At 47.0% G+C, this 20,157-nt stretch overlaps 1 protein-coding gene across 4 annotated transcripts in view; it reads right to left on the minus strand.

Annotated features, from left to right (window-relative positions):
• LOC118232730 (transcriptional activator GLI3-like) overlaps positions 1-20,157 on the minus strand; it is a 55,120-nt gene that overhangs the window by 25,293 nt on the left and 9,670 nt on the right. For all 4 annotated transcript variants that reach the window (XM_035427792.1, XM_035427789.1, XM_035427790.1 and 1 more), the window contains exons 3-4: positions 10,852-11,094; positions 4,914-5,007 (exon numbers count right to left, since the gene is read on the minus strand). In XM_035427792.1, the coding sequence (XP_035283683.1) occupies positions 4,914-5,007; positions 10,852-11,094 (337 nt within the window). The remainder of the gene's footprint in view (positions 1-4,913; positions 5,008-10,851; positions 11,095-20,157) is intronic.

Consider the following 20,157-nt stretch of genomic DNA (forward strand, 5'->3'; position numbering starts at 1 on the left):
TGTCATGCCATCATTATTTCCCCTCCATAACCGGTCTGACACCGCGCATTTAAGTCATTTTCGGCAATCTCCCGCAGCTTTAACTGCAGACCGTTTCCATTCCGACGGCCCGAAGGCGGATGATGTCATGGCGTCAACAGCTGCCGGGTCGACACGCCAAAACTCCCAAACACACGGCGAATGTGTGGAGAGCACACAACAGGCCTCGGCCTTGCAACACACTCCGTCAGCAATAATGAAGGAGAGGCTTTCCAAACTCCGATCGACGGGGGACATTAAAACCACTCCAGTGGGGGGGGGGGGGGGGGGGGTGGCTTATTTTGGCCTCAGGCAGAGTCACATGTATATTGTTAGGTTTTCTTTCAGTGCTGGTTGGCAGTCCCAGGCCATGCGCCACAATGGAGTCAATGGTACACTACTTAGCCTTTATTCTGGCTTGCATTTGTTTAAAAAAGGACACAAAAAGGGTAATCCAGTTGATATCGGGCCAAGACTGACTTGTAGCAATAAACATCATTGTGGATCCAATAAAGACACTTCAAGTTATAATTTACATCATTATGCTTTGGTCTGTCAGGACGTACAAACAAATGTCTCTTGAAAACAATAAATAGATCGCAGTGCGATGACCACTCAGATGACTCAATTACAACAATTGTGGGGAAACAAACAACAACCAAAAGCCTCGGCCACATTAATGGAGTGAAATAAATCAATCTCTAAATGTTCTAAAGCTGAATATTGATTATTGTTTAATGCATATTGTTGCACCATCACAGTGATGTCACAGTTGCATGCTTCCACATCAGATGCAGAATAACAATTCAATGGTATTATAGATCTTTTCAGCTCATTTGAAATCAAGTCACGTCAACTCATTTTTAACAACAGAGTTCAACAGCAATGTTTTCCCATAAAATGCAAAACTCTTAATCACTTCCCAGTTATCTGAATATTGCCACCTCACATTAGGACAACGTTCAGATGCTTTTAACCATACATGTATATCACTAAATCAATTCAACTTCTGTATACAATTAGGTTTCATCCTTGCCATAGGTCTCATTACATTTCATTACATTACAGGCACTTAGCAGACACTGTTATCCAAGACGACTTACACACCTTTTTTTACATAGCATATACATATAAAATATGAAAGCACCGCGACTTCCAATTTTCCATAACCCGATACAGATACAAACTCTAGCACTCAACAGAGGTATGATGGTCAGTTCCTCTCTGTCATCATAAACAGATGAAGTACTAATTCTCAACAGTGATATATTTTGCAGACTCTCACTTGTGACAAGTGGGTAATATAAAAGTCCAGCCTATCCTTCTGGACAGCTCTTGAGCGTAATATGACGCCTCCTTGGATCAGAACCAGTCCATGGACTGAACCAGAAAGCGTTCAATAACGGCTAGTCTTAATGCTCCTCGTGTGACGGACAGCCTTCAGGATGTGATACGACAGCGTGATACTGAAAGGCAATGCCAACCAATGTCAAGCCACATGCGGCAGTAGTAGTATCTGTGCAACTACACTGCTGACAGAATCACCCAGCTGGCCCTCCTGAGAGTGAGCGCGTTCACACACACACACACACACACACTCGTACACACACACACATAGACACACCCACACAAACTTACACACACACATACAGACACACACAGACACACACACACACACACTCTCTCTCTCACACACACTCAAACATACAGACACACTCTCTCACACACACACACACACACACACACACATACAGACACACACAGACACACAGGCGCACACACATACACACACAAATTCACAGACATGCACACACACACACACACACTCACACAGGGGGCACTCAAGGCGGGGGGGGGGGGGGGGGAGAGAACGATAACAGAAAGCAAGAAGCGAGAGGGAAGAAAGACCGAAATATGAAGGGAACTATTAAAACAGCGGGGGAAAAAAAGAGGAAGAGTAAAGAAAGGTTTTTGGCGCGGGTGCTCTGGGGAGGATTTACGACGCCGCTCTCTGACTCCGACGCGCTCTAACTGGCCTCCCCGGTGAAGCGCGGGGGGCCGGGGGGGGGCCGGGGGGGCGGGGGGCGAGGGGGGTCGGGGCCAAGGCAGAGTAATGGAAACTGCACATTTAGCCGCGGCTCCGCGGAGCCGGCCTGCGGGACGTCCCGTCGTCTATCTCTCAGAGGGCCCTCACATCTTCTCACAATTAAGCAGCGCACGGAACGCCGCCGTTAGCGCTGTGGTCATGGCGACGTGTCATTCGTTCATTCTGACTGCGGTGCTTTTTTTTTTTTTTAAACGGGTTCCATTTTTCATTGCTTTCATTCACACGATTCCTTTTTGTGCTTTCCGGAAAAGTCTTCCGGTAGGTGTATACCTTTGCTGTTGCCGTCGCGTGGAACAGAAAAAGACCGGAATGACAGATCTGTGAATTCAGCAGACACATCGTAAAACTGTATTCTGCTTTGTGTGAACAGGCTGCATGTTACGTGGGTCTGCGTTTCTAACTTTGTTCAGAGCTACAGCTGGCAGACTCTGCCTAGGCATGATCCTCCATACGGTTTAACTGGGTGTACGTAGAAACGCTTAACGTGACGCTAAACTGGACAGAGGCACCCTTGTTTAGCCATGCATAACAGAATGCAGAATGTATTTTTAAAAATTATAAAACTAAGCAGTATATTTTACGGCTGCATTACCATTTCCTGTAAAATATACTGTTTGCATGCCAATAAGGTCCAGTGAAAGTATTAAATAATATTGCCACTGTGCCATTAAGATTTAACACCTACCTCAGGGGCATGGTACTACTGCAGGGCCAGCTTTCAATCACTGCTCACTTTTTAAAGTGAAAGGTAACCGCTAACTGCCTATAAACACAGGCTAATGATGGAGAGATATAACCTGGGACGCTGATAGCAATTTGCCAGTTATAAACAGAAGCTGTTTTCTTAAAATGCCCCCCAACCCACCCCAGCATCTTCTTTTTAAAAAAAAAATCATGCCAGGCTAGAGACAGTCAGTGATGGAAGAACGCCGTTGCACTGGAAACCTGGCAAAACAGCAGTAGGCCTGTATACAGACACATCAGCCCTGAAGCTTTTGAAAGTCGAGGACACTAGTGCACAATGCCACAGTATCAGAGTGTAATTGCGTGTTCGCTACCTTTAAGAGCTCCTAACGAGAGGGAAGGTGATTACAGCCCTAATTAACGAGCTCACTGGTGGGACAGCTGTTCACGAGTGCTGTACACAATCCGTACGTGCATCACAATTCTGTGCAATTTAGCACATGAGACTCGTGACCTTTTCGCATTTCCCGACTAACAGTTAAGGAACTAACTGACTTCCGAAAAAGAAGAACTAGGCCTTGAATTTTGCGCAGTCAGCTCCACTCCCTCCAACCAAATCATGAACTTGGCTATGACGGGGTTTAAGGGAAAAAAAATGCTTTTTTCCCTTAAACAAATTGAATGAAATTATTTTTTAAAAGGATTCGGTCTTGTACCCAAACGCACGGCGGGGAAGTCGCCGTGGTGCTGATAGGGTTGCCGAAGCTCACTGCGAGAGAAAACAAAAAACGAGACGACATTCTGCTGGGTTCACAGGGCAAACCGGCGGGACGGAACCTTCCGTTCGGGCGGCTGATGACATCATCAGCGCCGCAGATGAAAAAAAAGAAGTGTTGCGTTTAAAGAGCAGACGCTGACAGACGGCGTGGTTTTTAGCGTCACAGCGCCTGCCGTCAGACGGCCGAGAGACCAATACAGGAAGAGAAAAGCATTAAGGGATTAAACACAGCAGGGATAAAGGGCGGGGGGTGGGGGAAGGGGGGGTGAAATCCTGCTTTTTTTTTACAGGCTGGAAGCAGCTCGTTCGAGAGCGCGGCGGCCCGTGTTTGAAGAGCTTTCCAGAAAGGGGACGAAGAAAGCATCCGAGTTCACGCGCTCTGCCAAAGGCCAACGCTCATTATTAGACACTGGGAGGACCAGCGCTACACACTGAGTCAGCCCCAGTTAAGAAAGCAGGAAACATAAAGATCGCCCACTGGTCCCAAAAAGGACGGCAGAGTCCTTAGATGAACTTTACTTCTTTTTTTTGTGTTTAAAGTTTAAAGCTGAAAAATGTCAAACCTCTTCATGCCCTCACAAAGAACGTAAAGGGCTTTGTTTAGAGAGTGGTTCAGCTCTTTTCAGGGTTTTGACGTTAGATGTGCTCAGCTATGCTAGAGGACACACATACTACACGCCAACCTTGAACCACTAACCACCAATGTGGAAAATAAGATAGATAGAATATCAGGGTGAGTGTCAATAAAACTGCATGGATTCATCTAATAATATCTGTTACAATTTGCACTGTGATATTTTTTTAAAACATACACTACTACACAAGAACCTTAAATGGATTCCTTTTGAAATTAAAGCTACCTGCGGTACACCAATTCTATAAGACTGCTAATCGAAGACCTTCTGAGAAACTAACCATAACCCTGCAAACATGCACTCACACTCTTGGCTTCCTATGAAGAGACCAGAGGCCTCTTCAGGGAACCAACAGCTACAGTACAGGACGCAAAGGTCTCCAGAGCATGGAATGGGGGCCGAAGAGGGCAGACATGCCAGATTGACCTATCAGCTACATTTGTTTGCTGAGGTTGTGACATCACAGAGAAAAGGTCACACGGAGGGTAAAGACATCATAGAGCATTAAGGTCCAGGTTAAGAACTCATCAACATGACCTGTCAACCAGAGCAAAGGGGCATTTTCAAAGTTAACATTTCCTGCAAGACTAATTATGCGTCCACACACAGGTACAGAAACACCCTTAAAACTAGTCCCAAAATGGCGGCACAGGGATGTCCGCTCCAGGCCAACGTTTCCCGCGGTACTCACATGTGCAGCGGCGGCTCGTAGATGTAGCGCCCTTGGGCGTGCCGGTCATCGATGGGCACCGGCGGCTGGAACGGCGGGAAGAAGGCAGGCGTGGCTGGAGACGGAGAGAAAGGAGGAGGAGAGAGAGGAGGAGAGAGGAGAAGGAGGAGAGAGGAGGAGAGTTGGTGGGTCAAGACGCTATCAGGCACAAACACAGCGTAAGAGAGGACAGATGCACAGCTCAGCCAGCTAGGCCAGGGGATTGCTATCAGTGATCCCAATTTCCCAGCACCATTAAAGGAGCCATGAGCATCACTGACAATAATAATAATAATAATAATAATAATAAAAGTTTTTTGATGTTCTCATTCGCCACAAAGTGTCTTCATTTGATGAGTCTCAGTCATTTTTAAAGTGTGAGCTGTAAGGACAAACCATGGGACTGCATCTCAGGGGGGCTACCAGACTGAACCTCCACGCACCCCGACACGTGTCAATCACAGAACAGGCGGCTCAGAGACTGCTGCTATTGGACAGGCGTCTGCATGGGGGCGGGGTTAGCGCAGCCTTTTTGAGCATAAACCAATGGGGTCGCGGGTGCCAGTCGTTCGAGGGTCCTCAGAGGGAGAGGTTCCCCCCGAAAAGCTGTTTCTACTTCGGTCTGTCTCCGAGCCCCGGGGTTCTACACCAGGGGCCGAACACAGACCCCGTTGCCCAAGAAAACACAAGACGTCTTACGTTCCGCCCTGTTCGCTTTTTTTACTTCGCAATTCGTCATCTGGGCTCACTCCAAGTGTGCTTCTCTGAATGTGCTTCACATCAAAGAGGACAAAGCTCTATAAACATCAGCATGAGGGAACACAGCTCGAGTCACCTTTAATCAAGAGGAGTAGGCATAACACAAGGCAGTCAGTACAAAAAAAAAAAATATATATATAATTGAGTCTCGCTTTCCTTTTAATGCACTGTACAATGTTGAAATGTTGCTGAGCTTAAAGTAAGCGCTGAGTTTCTGTTTGTCTTGGGTTCGATTATCGTGAGTCACACAAATGCCCCATTGAATACTGAGAGAATTTAAGATGGCAGCCATGAAGTCTCTTCCCTGATCGCTTACACTGAACCTGAGAATACCAGAACAGCAATAAGCAAGTGGATGAAGACAGAAACGATCTCAAGTTGCATTTGTCAGGCGGCCAAACCGAAGATGCTCCTACATGAGCAGAGACCCTCCTCCAACTTCAGTTCTTCCTCAAGTTGGATTTTTTTTTATTTTTTACCCAGAATCCTTTACTGCCTCTACCTCTGGCTTCCCATACTCCCACCCGCTCCCCTGCTGTTGACAAGTGCTTATTTGAGTCGTACGGCAGTTTACCTTAGCAGCCCCAATGTAAACACGCTCTGGCACCTATTTCAAACACACGGGGCGCTTCCAGTGCAGAGAAGGAAAACCGCTGTCACTCAGAGGAAGTTAAACAGAGTCGGGGGGGGGCGGGGGGGCTGCTGGGAAGACTCACTCAGCTCTCATTCAAAAGCCAGCGGCTGGCTCACATCTTTCTTTCCTCCTATGACATGTTTTCTTTATTTATTTTAAAGCCTTGCCTTCACAGATTGTAAAGACAACTCTATTCTCCATTCCCCCTTTTAAAAAAACGAATCCCTTTTTTTTCAGGCTTGTCAAATCACTACAGTGAACTCCACTCATCACACAGTTCTCACCCCTTCCCCCAAAAACAGATGAGGGACCAAAATCTGGTTTGTCTTGCCTGCGAGTCCATCAGACACTCGCAGCGCAGAGCCAAAATGGATCCCTCCCCGCAAACCCTCTTCCTCTGCTTCCTTTCCTCCCTGGTAAACTTAAAGGGCACACTGGTAGTTTCTCAAAACCAAAAAAAAAAGAGAAGTCACGTTTCCACAAACCATTCCTGACATGGACATGCATTTACTGGGCCATGCAGGAATGAGCGGGAAGATGTCCACTCCAGGCCAGGCTCGATCCGGGCCAAACCTCAAACGGAAAACTAAGTCTGGCGTGGCTCGGCTGGGAACGGGCAGGGCTGTAATAAGGAAAAATTAGGGAAGCACCGTGCACTTTTACACTGAATTTAAATTAGAACCGAGAAAAAATCTGTTTCTCCACAAGGGTACGCTCAGAAACAAAAACTGGGTGTCACCCTAAAGCACACTGGCGTATCCCAACTGTCCAAATAATATGTTTATTTTCACCTCACAGTTTTTTAGGTCGTCGAAACACGGCGCCCTTGCGCTTTTCTTCCAATGTACCTAAAGGTTTGAGGCCGATAAAAAAGAAGGATGTGTTAAAAGCGCCCCGACGATGTTGCCGTTCTCCATGACCTCACTGCAACAGACGATATTCTGCTGGGCGAAAAACGAGTCACACAGAAAACGGACCTGACAGGCAGACGTCTGAAAGGGTTTTTTTTTTTCCTTTCGCCCTAACCGCTGCTTTCGAGATCCACACGGGGCGTAGAACACGCGACGACGCGGGGCGGACGACCGACCCGGCCCGTGAGCCCGCGTGGCTAAACAAGATGTGAAAAGCCCGGAGCTTGAAGGCAAAGTCAGGGAGATGATTTACAGACCCGCGCTGTTTTACGTTTCCTGAACATCTGGACTTTACAAGGGGGACGTATACAGACTCCTAAAAAGACTTTCTCCGTTTAAAACGCACTCACTTTTAAGTTCAAAGCGTGCGATGTTTTGTTTGAAAACGGTACGGAGTTCAATTACAACTACTCATTGTCAAAATCGTTGCGGCAAAAAACGGATTCGATTACAGGGATTAATTAGTGGAATGCTAAAATCAAAGACAGCAAATCTTGATTGGTCGAGTGGTCAGCATCAATTTACATAGTCATTACAGTCAATAAACGTATAACTTATTGTCTTTTACCGATCCACAATGAAAGTCTTACTCAGACTACAAGAAGTACCCTTGAACCCAGGCTGGGGTTTGTTTATGCTGACCTAAGCTACCTTAATGTGTAAATGACGTGTTCAGTAGACGCTTTGGGAATCACAGTGGGAGCTTCTGGTGACTTTGGAACATTTCACTTAATTGCAGGGCCAGAATGTCGCGTGCTTGTTAGCCTAATTACGTCTACATAAATTACTCCAATGCGCTTGCTGTGAAGGGACTGTTGTACAACAAGCAAGCGCATGCTAAGTGTTCTTGATTGCAGGATTTGAAACAGCTTTGCTCAGAGTGAATTACGACAACTAATAAGTGTGGGAAACAGCAAGGAGAATAATCGAAAATATAATTAAAGCAGAAAAGCACGTTGAATTCAAGCTGTTTGTGCGTAGCCTTGTTACTCCTCGCTGTCTGCCGAGTGACCTGCCAGCTGGCTAAAGTTTAATCACACTCTCATACTTTCATACTTTTTTACTTTGAAATAAAAGAATGTTCAAAATAAAACTGAGAGGAATTAGTGAAGAGGAACAAAGAAATCTCAACATGCTATTCTGCGGTCCACAAATCAAGATCTGCTTCGCACAATGAACGTAAGGACTAGCTTGACCTGAAAGGCTGAATCGTCTTTAGGCTTGAATTGAAAAGTTGGTGAAACGCCATCTTGGCGATCAAGTGAAAACCCGGCTCCATTTGGTTGAAAAGCAAAAGTTTTCTGGCTGACTAGGATGTAGCCATGCTGTATCCAGGTAAAATCTGAGCTACACTGGTGTTAACCCAGTCCGTTCAAAATGTGTATCAAGCTAGATTTATACCCCTCTAGACGTCCCGATTCTGGCTCCTGCTCACTGGTACCACACTATCCACCAACCCACACAAGCACTGCTACCAGACACAACCCTACTGCAAGTTAAGAGAGAGACAAACCCGTCCATGTATAACCAGCATTTACGTGCCACCAAGTGAGTCAGGACTACGGCCCTCTCCGTTAATCCCGAAAAATCACAGAAAAAAAGAGACAAAAACGGCTCTCTGGACATACTTGACTCCCAAATGTTCATCCCCCAGCCCCCCCACCCCCCCCCCCCCCCCCCACCCCCCCCCCGCCCTCAAGGGTCTTACGCTTCGAGTGATTTAAAGAAACCGCGGACGCTGGATTCCTGGACTCGGATATTATCTTAGCCTCAAGGTCAGTCATTTGCTCGGCACTCACCACAGGCAGAGGGGAAATTCGGAGCGCGTGCGGATTTGTGGAATGTGGACGAAATACTGCCGCTGACAAGGAAGAGGAGCGTAGCTCACAGCGCAGGCTAATTGTGTTTTAGGGGGCGTTTTTTTTTTTTTTTTTAAGCCGATTTTAAACCCGGCAATTTGTTTTTTATGTCTAACATTTTTGGAGTTCCAATCGTATTTTTCAGGACCGTCCTCATCTAGTAGAGCCCTGTCAAGGTATTCTGTTAGCTGAGCTACACAGTCCAAGGCAAGCTGCTAACTGAGCTACACAGTCCAAGGCAAGCTGCTAGCTAAGCTACACAGTCCAAGGCAAGCTGCTAACTGAGCTACACAGTCCAAGGCAAGCTGCTAACTGAGATACACAGTCCAAGGAACCCTGCTAGCTGAGATACACAGTCCAAGGAACTCTGCTAGCTGAGCAACACAGTCCAAGGCAAGCTGCTAACTGAGATACACAGTCCAAGGAACTCTGCTAGCTGAGATACACAGTCCAAGGAACTCTGCTAGCTGAGCAACACAGTCCAAGTAACTCTGCTAGCTGAGCTACACAGTCCAAGGCAAGCTGCTAGCTGAGCTACACAGTCCAAAGCACACTGCTAGCTAAGCTAGGTGGTCCAAGGCACGCTGCTAGCTAAGCTAGGTGGTCCAAGGCACGCTGCTAGCTAAGCTAGGTGGTCCAAGGCACGCTGCTAGCTAAGCAAGGTGGTCCAAGGCACGCTGCTAGCTGTAAGCTACACAGTCACTGCGTCGGACGAGTACACTTCTGGTGTATGACTGATTGCAGCTGCCTAACCTGTGAGAGGAGTGACTCTTATGCCAGGACCCAGTGAGTGCCAGGCTGAGGGCACTGCCATCTGCACAACCAGGGGTGAATAACAGAACACAGGGCACCTAGCAGCCTGCATATTTTTGTAACACCTGTTACACCAGCCCGTAAAAGTCCCTTTTCCTTTTTTTTATTTTTTATTTTCTTAACTCCAGGCCATCCAGGAAACTGTGTTCACACACTCCTCTTCCACAAACAGAGGGATATAAAGCAGTAAATGAAGCAGAGGGCTCGAAGGTTTGACTAGTCGGTCCCTCCGGGCAAGATCACGGTGCACCGTTCCTGCAGTTTCCTGTAAGGGGTGTGTGTACGGAGGAGGGGGAGAGGGCTGTTTGCATGTCTCTCCCTCCCAAAAACAACCATATAAACAAGAGCACGTTGCAGGGCATTTACAGATGTTCCCCCATAAATAGCTATTCACATAACCCCTCGGGGGCATGAAGATGAGGGGAACGAGAGGAAGTGTCTCCTATGCCCACTTCATGGTTAATGAAAGACAGAGAAGCCTTCTCAAATTTCAGCAAAATAAACTCAAATCTGACCTTTGACCCTACTGGCCAGCATGGAGAGTTCAGAAACACAAGGCCTCAAACTGCCTCTGTGGGAGAATTCCCTTTAATTCTCTTTTAATTGAACCAAGAAGCACCTTCTTTTTAGCCATTTCTTTCTCCTTTCTCTGAATGTGTCCACATTATGGAGACTAGTCCCCAACTAAAGCTAAGGCGTGTGTGAAACTATTTCCACGCTGTCATTTCATTGAGCAGCACCTATACTATACAAACCCTACACATTTCGAAGCAGCCCTGTGATTGGTTAATTTTGCATTACAGTCAAGAAGAAACTCTGTGATTGGTTATTTTTGCACTGTAGCCAGGTAGTAGCCATGTGATTGGTTATTCTCACTCGTACTGACAATAACCAAGTCATTTCTAACCAAGCAAAGTCTCCAGCGATCACTGATGGTGACTCACAGTACTGGGCCTCCAGGTATCCGTTCCGGGGGTCCACGGGGAAGAGCATCCCGCGGCAGGGCAGGGCGTAGTCAGCCACATGGGGCAGTGAGCCGTGCGCTTCCGTCTTCACCAGCAGGGGGCGCTCCTCGATGGCGGCGGTGGGCGGCTCCTGGCACGGTTTGCCGATGTTGGCGGCGGCGGCGGCGGTGGTGATGGCGTTGCGTCTCTCTCTGTGGTGCTGGCGCCCAGGGCTCCCATCTTCTGTGGGGGGGGGGGGGGACAGGAAGTAGGGGGGCGGAGTCAAAAACAACATCACACACCTGCAGTTCATACATTCGACCGCAATACAGCCCCACACCTGGAATGTGCATCTCGATCACTTATAGTGTTTGTACAGACAGCTCAGTAATTGAAGGAGGTTGATTTCTGGGGAGTGAGGTTCCATTCTGGTTCCAGGACTGCGTGAAAATATTGGCACCGGAAGCACTGGAATTGGACAGATCAGACTGCATTTCTGTGATTTCAGACAATAAAGGCATTTCCTTTCCCAAATGGAATCTGAAAACGGAACCAATTTTGGCTTTAGCTCAGGATTACGGACTTGGAAACGAAGATCTGAAAAACGCACGTCATGGATAAATCCGAGCATTTCACACATGTCTTTATCGTACACATGCCTCACATTCGCACGTCAAACATTTGCGCACCCAAGTGCATTTTTACACCTTTTCAACAAGAGGTGGGTCATATTATGACTATTTACATCATCACAGGTACAATTTCAGCCATGCTCTGCCTAATTATGCAAATTGTGAAGAGAAGCCTTCAAACTTTTTTTCTGAAAGGCTAGTCTGGGCATAGCTGCTAACCTGCTAACGTGCTAGCCAGTGTTGCTTTCTTCGAAAAACAGGGAGTAACTGTGATGATGTTTTATGAACTGTCACGTTAGGTGTCAGAAAACTAAACATATTGTTTAAATCATGAAAGCACATGTGGGTCCAGGAAACGCATCTATCCTTGTCCACATTATTATTGCAAGCTGTATGCCAGAGGAAAATTCCAGAAAATTAGGATTTTTTTTTTCTTCTTTTTTTTCTATCTTAGAATCCCAGAGAGATGACAGCTGAGTTTTTCTTGGCTCCCCTGCTGAGTGTTAAGCGTGCTCATGAGAGTTATCAGGGCCGCATCTCTCCGCTTCATTTCCCCCCCGATAATCTTCTTTGTACAGGTGCTTGACGGCTCGGGAAAGGAGGTAAGTGTACGATCCCCTTGCAAAAACAAGGGGGGGGAGTGGGGGGGGGGGGCTTATCTGAACAGAAATGTGGAAAGTGTAGGAAAGTGTAGCAGTTGACCGATCACAACTACAGTTGCTTATCCGTTGAAGCTAAAAGGCATGTAGGATGAGAGCAGATCCTTCTGACAGCCTTCAACAACAAAGTCAAATTTTCCAAGGCTGTTTGGCGGGGGTGGGGTGGGGGGGGGGGGGGGGGGTTATTCCTTAGAAAGTCTTTCAAATTCCACGAAGAGTGCAGGGGAGACAAACGAGGCAGCAGCGTAGTTTAATTGGCGAGGAGCGGGTCTTGTAACCTAAAGGTCACAGGTATGACTTCTGACAAACGTTTGCGCAAATGGACTTAAAATAGTCTGCCTGCGTCAAGACTTCAAGGGACCAAATTAGGGGTTGTAGAGCCAGTGACACCTTTCACTAATTTTTCAGACTCTGTTGTTAGCAAAAGATGGATCACATTGGCAAAATCTATTTCCGTTGAGGAAGGAGGAGTAGAAGAAGGAGAAGAAAAAGGAGAAGAAGAAGAAGAGCCACAATGCTATTATACTGAATGCAGTACGCAAATGAAACTCATAGGCTAAATGCGAGAACTTGACTTTTCATACACGGCTGTAGTACAGGATCATCAATTTAACATTACAAGTATAGGTCTGGCTTTCGTCACCGGTCTATTTGAAGAGACAGACGTGTAGCTTTCCGGGGCCAAATGAACATGTTGACTGTGCGGCTTCATTGAACACACACAGATCCCCAGACACGGGCCTTTTAACCGCAGATACAGTCACTGCTAAACTTCAGCCCGCCCCCGAAACACTTCTCATTAAGCTCACACGCTTGGCTAAGCTGTCCCATCTCGTTCACCGTGCTTACTGGCCAGCGGCTCTGTCTGTCCCTGAAAGGGAGCTCGTTCGGGACTCGCTGCATTCCGCCGCGGAATTACGGGCAAGGGAGACACTCCGCTCGCCATGGCAACCGGGGCCAGCTACATGGCGAGATCTCGAGCGCGAGAGAGCGAGCGAGAGAGCGAGCAGTCCCTCTCCTGGCGGACTCCAGACGTCACCTTGGCTCGCAGCGGGCCGCAGTTAATTCAGAAAAACAGCCACAAAAAAAAAAATGGATGAGTCAGAGATCTTCTGCTTTCCTCAACCCCTTGTCAAAACTGCGTTCCAACGTACACAAAGCAGCACACGCCTCCAAACACAGCAAAAGAACAAAGACAAAGCTGCTTTGCTGAAATTTGACCACAGAAAATCAGAAGACTGGCACTTTTAGTATGCTTCAGCTTGGAGTCCGCCCATGAATGAGAAGGTGGTATTAGTTTTACATCTCAGTGTCCCCCCTCCACCCCCACACTCTAGTGTGGTTACTTGCTCTAGTGCCGGATGTTCCACTCTGCTGCACTTACAGTATCTACAGTGCTCAGAATTCCCCTTCTGCCCATTCAAATTGACTCCAGCCCTCTCCCACTAACTGCCACTCACCCCGCCAAACCCCCAACCCCATGCCTCCCCCCGCCACCCCCCCACCCGCCCACTCGCCCACCATCCCCTCCCTGCACTGCTTGTTCACAGAAACAGTCCATTAGCCACACCCCCTTAGTAAACCCTCACCCTATTCAGACAGCTCTCGTTCCGGACACAGGGGTCAAAGGGCACTGCGCTAATCGCTAAGTCAGACTTGCCCTCCTTCCCGTTTACAAACCCCTCCAGCGGGGAGAGGAGGTTCATTACTGCAGGTTATGCTGAACTCAGCGGTTTTGTGTACAGTGGGCCACGGGTCACACAGGGCTGACTGGTATTTCAGATGCAAAGCATCTCTCTCTCTTTCTCTCTCTCTCACACGCACTCTCTGTCTCTCTCTCTCTCTTTCTCTCTCTCTCTCTCACGCACTCTCTGTCTCTCTCTCTCTCTCTCTCTTTCTCTCTCTCTCTCACGCACTCTCTGTCTCTCTCTCTCTCTCTCTTTCTCTCTCTCTCACGCACTCTCTGTCTCTCTCTCTCTTTCTGCCTCCCTCCCTCACTCAACACCTGAGGAAAATCTGCTATCCCCCCATTTCCATGGCACATGTGAGGGCCCTCTTGAATTCAGCTTCTTTTTCTTGCCGGTTTTAATCCGTTCTATTGGTTTAAACTGCCTAATGCTCCCATTCCTGGAAAACTGGAGCTTTGCAACAGCTTGACATATTATCCTATCAATTCCACGCAAATAATTTGACAGTTATTATCTTGAACAAGCTTGCACGCGCATTTTTGACTACACTTCCAAACGAGAGAAACGCCAGCCAAAAAAGCCTGAACTCAGCAGCAACCCAGCAGACCGTCAGCCCAACGTGTCTTTAATCCGTAACCTCTCCTGTCTTCCATCTCTTTTTTTTACGCCCACATGCTTGCCTTCGCCAGTTCTCCATCAGATTGGTGGGCCCGTCAGACTCACCGGGGAAAAAAAAACCTGGCCAGAGAGCGCGGAGAAAGGCAGGAATCTCCACGGCGGTTGCACTCTTTAACACTTAGCGGCGGCGGCGGCGGCTGGGGCCCCGGGGGCCACAGAATGAAAAGGGCCAATGAGGGAGCTGGGAGCGCGGCGGCCATTTCCTGCGCGTGGATGCAAGGCCGAAAGTTGAAGCTCCCCGGCCTTTTATGTTTCAGAGTCCTCCTTCCTCCCGTGGTGTCAGTGAAAAGACGGGGGGGGGGGGGGGGGGAAGGGAGTGGGGGGGAGGGGAGGGGGGGTAGCACTCAACCTCCTCTTCCCCAAACACAGCTCATATTCCTGTCCCTGGTATTTCAGTGTCTTTCTCCGGCGATGTAATGGGACCGTGTGCTGGGTTCGAACGCACCCCGGCCCCTCATTAAAAGCCCAGCGCTTTCAAAGATGCTTTTATACCGCGAAATGAGGCTGGGACACCCTCGCAGAGCCATTTTCCCTGTAGGGCATCATACGAGTGTGTGACTGAATGGTGTGTGTGTGTGTGTCCTGCGATGGACTGCCAAACTGACCAGGGCGTAGTCCTGCCTCTCGCCCGACGCATGCTGGGATAGCCTCTATCACCTCCCGTGACCCTGACCAGGAATAGGTGGGTAGAGATAAGGGATGGATGGACGGGTGAAAATACAAGTGAAGAAGAATTATTATTAAGGAGGATATAGCTTCTGCACAAAACAAGCCCTTTCTCTCCTTACACTGAACAACACCAGTGGACTTACAGAGCTGTGTTACAAGTGTGTGCTACAGTCACACTTACTTACAAGGTAAACCTATAGCCAGCTGCTAGGATAATGCAGACAACTCCAGCAGAGATCTCCGTAACTACTACATAAGTCTGCCAAAATTATACATGCGATCCGATCCAAAGACGTCTGACCCAAGAAATCCGTCACGATATCTGTAAAATCAATTTATTTACCGTCTTAGCGCTTGCTGAGCTGACAGCTGCACTTTATTTTGCGTCTCAATAGGGGGGATTGTCTTTTTTGTCCATTTGTTGGATTCTCAGTAGGCCTGTTTGTCTGTTCCTTGGTGCTGGGGCAGCTTTGTCATTTAGCGCTGGTCTGTCCCTTACAATTACATTTCTTGATGGTGAAAATATTCATTTAGTCATTTCATTTCGAGTCTCTGTTCTTTCTAGAAAATGATGTCACTCTGGGGGCATTCAAGGTTCATCCTGAAATGGAAATAACCAGGGAATGAATGGGACTGACTTCAATGAAACCCAAACACGTGGATTCGTCATGCCAATGGAATTTTGTTAGTGTTCACAGACACCTTGGCTTAACTATTATCTGATAGAACAGTACATCTTAAAGGAAAGGAAATTACTTTTTAATGAAAAGGCAATACACATACATGGCAGACGATACACACTGGCACTGGATATGTCCAATAGTTGTCCTAATTAACGTGGTAGTATTAATAGATCTTGCTAGTGCTGTTTAGGCTCCAAAGGTGTTCATGCCTGCAGTGTTTACGTAGCTTGTGGTCTCACCCATCACTACTGGGAAGCCTCTCTGAAGCTGAAACAGTCTGTTTATTTAAGTTTATTTAAGCCTTTCCAGATGCCAGCTTTCACACTGTGGTAGGACAGACAGAATTCTTCATGCACCCACAAGCATAAAGTCAATAATCTGATTTTTGTTTCCCCTTTCAGACTTCTTAAGTCTTAAAAACACTGCAGTGTTTTTTTGTTTTTTTTTTTGCAGGAGTGCACTGCATAGCATTTACATCAGTTCTACTTGATTTTATTATGTTGCAGATAGAGTGTTTTTTGTTCCGTGTGAATTCATATGTACGTACACATGTATGCATGAAAAGCATAAGAGAATACTGAAAAAACACAATATGAAATTATAATAGCATAAAATGATCAAACAATTCACCCAAAGGCCAATCTAAAAAAAAAATGTTTTTAATAGAGACAGTATAACTGTCTCTGCCTTTCGAATTTTAACAGGCAGTGAATTCCAGAGCTTGGGAGCCCTCACAGAGAAGGATCTGTCACCTCTAGTTTTTAGTCTGGAGCACGGGGCAACGACATTATACGGTACCGTAGAATGTCATTGTGTTTTTCATCTACTGGAAAAGCAAAAAAAGGAGTGCAGTGCACAGGAAGGAGCTACACGAGTACTTCACTGCCTTAAAAAAACACTATTTGACACAGAATTCCAAAAAATGGAAAAGCAATATGCAAAGGAAATACGATTTGACCAAATGGGTCTGCCATAAAATTCTAACGCGCCGAACGAGCATTTGAGTGAGCAAACATGTCCGCTTCACGCATCCACCAAAGGACTGCTGTGTGCCTTCAACTTCAACTGCGTTCCCAAAAGGGGCCGTATCCACCATACTTCAAGGGGAAGACAAAAAAAAAAGGCTCTGGTCATTCCGAGTAATTCTTTGGAGGAAAAACATGAGAATAAAAAATCAACAAAGGGCAGCGGTAGGGGAGGAACTTTGGCCAGAGGTCTATTTCTCTTGGCCAAAAACCATGCAGAACTCCTCCTCACTGTCCGCAGTAGAGGCAACGCCAGGCTGAACGCACACTAATGCGAATGCACAAAATCCCCAAAGGTGCAGCCGGGCTTAAAAATAAATGAGGACAGAAATCCCAGCTCTGCTACCCCGCTGTGTATCCCACAACTCCCCCCCCCCCCCCGACTTTCATCTGAGAGCGCACATTTAAAATAGAAATGATGGCCAAACCTAAAGCCCCTCCCTAAAAAATAATAATAATAATAATAATAATAATAAAATGGTGTGGGAATGAGAAGCAGTACATTCAGCCCGTCCGAGACAGAGAGAGAGAGAGAGAGAGATTGATTTGCGACTGAAATACCAGTCAGCCCTGCGTGGCTGTAGAGACGCTGGAGTTTCCCTCAAACCCAAAGCTGTCTGATCACATGCGCTGTTTGGAGTGGCGCCACTGTCTTCCTGGTAGACTGGAGCACTCGTGTTTGGTTCCTCAGCACCAGCCCTCCAGACCCACACTGCAGACTCACACTGAGGGGACTGAGGGGAACAGATCTATTGAGGCGATGGGAGCGGAACACGGGCGTGTTCTGACAGCGCTACAGTTCTGACAGGGCTAGGTGGCAATGATGTCATAAAGGCACTTGACTCATTAGCAATATGGGCTTTACCCACTTCAAACAAGGAAATCATGGAAAACTACACCATGGTGCGCACTGCGCGCACACACACACACACACACACGCACGCACACATGCACACGCACACACACAGGCAGATACATTATAGTGAAACTTCTCGATACTTTTATGTCAAGCCAAGAGTGGGGCATGATTGAAACAGGAGCTCAGACCTGCATGCATGCCGTCTGAAATCTGGTCCTGACACCTGGCGTCACAGACATGAAACACTACGCTGAAACAATAGAGAAACGTATCCGTTACACGTCACTGCGCCAAGCTACCAGCTGGTAAACAAACGAACACTGACGCGGAGAATAATAGTCTCAATGGACAAAAAGAAGTTATACTATTTTGAAAAGGTACATCAAAAGAAGTATGGTTACCGAAACACGTTTCCGTAATTCCACGCTCTTGTTTAAAAAAAAAACCGTGATTGAAAATAAGTTGCCCCATCCCTCCACCATCTGGTCAACACGACCAAAAGACTCAGTAGGACCCTGAACTGAATCAGTGAAATCACGTTCCACTGAATTGGCAGCAGTGTAGCATAATGGATAAGGAGCTGGTCTTGTAATCGAGAGGTCAGAGGTTCAATTCCCAGGCAGGGAATTGTGCCCTTGAGCAAGGTGCTTAACCTGTATTTCTTCAGTATGTATCCAGCTGCATAAACAGATGCAATGCAAATGCTATGTAAAAACTTGTGTAAGTCGCTCTGGATAAGAACATCTGCTAAATGCCTGTAATGTAATGTAATGCAACGAATCAGCCGTCCGGGGAGTGAAGGTGTGGAGAGTGAGCAGCTAGCCACAGTTTGTTCCGTGTACTGCTGGGGCAGTACTTCCCCCTTCAGTTACCAACCAATTAACAGATATCAGTGTCACTGCTCATAACCTCTTATCAGAGTGTGTTTCTCTCAGAGGAAGAGAGAGAGGGAGGAGGTAAATGGAGAAATGAGTGGGTAAGGCAGACACACTTAGAGGGGAGGGGGAGAGAGAAGAGACTGACCTTAAAAATCTCATCAACAAAAAAACAAAAAGGAAAATAACCAGGTCCCATTTCTCATAGCTGCTCCTGGACTGTGGGCAGAAGATAGAAATGGTTCCAGACAGCCAAAGCTGAAAAGTAAAAACCTTACTGAAAATTGCTCTTAAGCACATTTTATCAAAAAAATTGGGGAGCTTAAAAAAACTCTCTCTCAGAAAACCCACCCAAGCAGGAACTTTTTCTTACTCACGTGATATGTAGTAAGAAAAGCCAAAGCACGGGCGTCTCTCCCAACACTTTTCTTGTTGGAAGTTATTTCGTGATGATGGGGTTTATTCAGGCCATGGGGCCGAACTTGGTTTTTTTTTTTTTCCAGGAAGGCAACAAAAGGACCTGCAGATTGAGAGGTCCACCTGCTGGGAGAGTGATGGGGAGGGGAGGAGAGATGGCACTGGGCTAAAAGGTGAAAAGAGCAGGCTGGCCATTTAGCCAACCGCGGGAGGGCGCTCCCTCTGGGCCAAGATTGAGCCGTAACTACACCAGAATTTTACCAAGTTCACTTGAAGAGGAGGGCCGTTAAGACCGCAAAAAAGGAAGGAGAGACACAGAGAAAAAAAGAGAGAGGTGGACAGAGAAAGAGACCATAGAAAGAGAATATATATATATATGTGCTGTACGTGACATTTTCTTGAGTCTGACCTCCAAAGTCCATTGTAAAATCCACAGACCGACCATCCTTGTAACAAATGACATTTCTGTAAGTGCGCCAGAGAGCGTGTAAAATAGCCAGGCAGGATAATTTTTTCATCTGTGGTCCCTGGGCTATGTTTTCGGCTGTGGGGGGCAAATGGAGCACCCGGAGGACACCTACGGGAAACAAAGGTGGAACACGCAAACTCCATGGGGACTCGAACCCAGAACCTCCTAATTGTGAGACAGCAGTGCCCCTCCGCACATTGGTCAGGTGCTGGAGAGAAAGAATTCCAATTTCAGGTTCAAATCTCAGTCGATCTGTGATCCTCAACTTTGATATCGATTCCAAGGGCTTTAAAAAAAAAACAGTTTCATCCCAGGTGTTTCCTATACAGCAGTGCAAAGTTATGTTCTGCACCTATTTTTATATGGCATCCATTTTTCAGGTCAGTCCCACCATCTGTCAGCGGCAACCATTTCTACTCACCGACACCAACCGACACCAACCGTTATTGGCCACAAGCATTTTATTCACAGGACCTTAGAACACTATCCATTTTACAGCAAGGTTACAGTAGTTCCTGTCTGATTTTTCTTTATTTCCAGTCTTCCTAACTATATTGGTTTTGAGGGAACTTGATGATAGTGCTCTCCCTGCTGTTCCCCAGACATTCAGGTTATGGGGACAAAGGCCAAAGCTACAGAAGCGCCTGGCGTT

The sequence above is a fragment of the Anguilla anguilla genome, chromosome 8, assembly GCF_013347855.1.
Source record: "Anguilla anguilla isolate fAngAng1 chromosome 8, fAngAng1.pri, whole genome shotgun sequence".
NCBI lineage: Eukaryota > Metazoa > Chordata > Actinopteri > Anguilliformes > Anguillidae > Anguilla > Anguilla anguilla.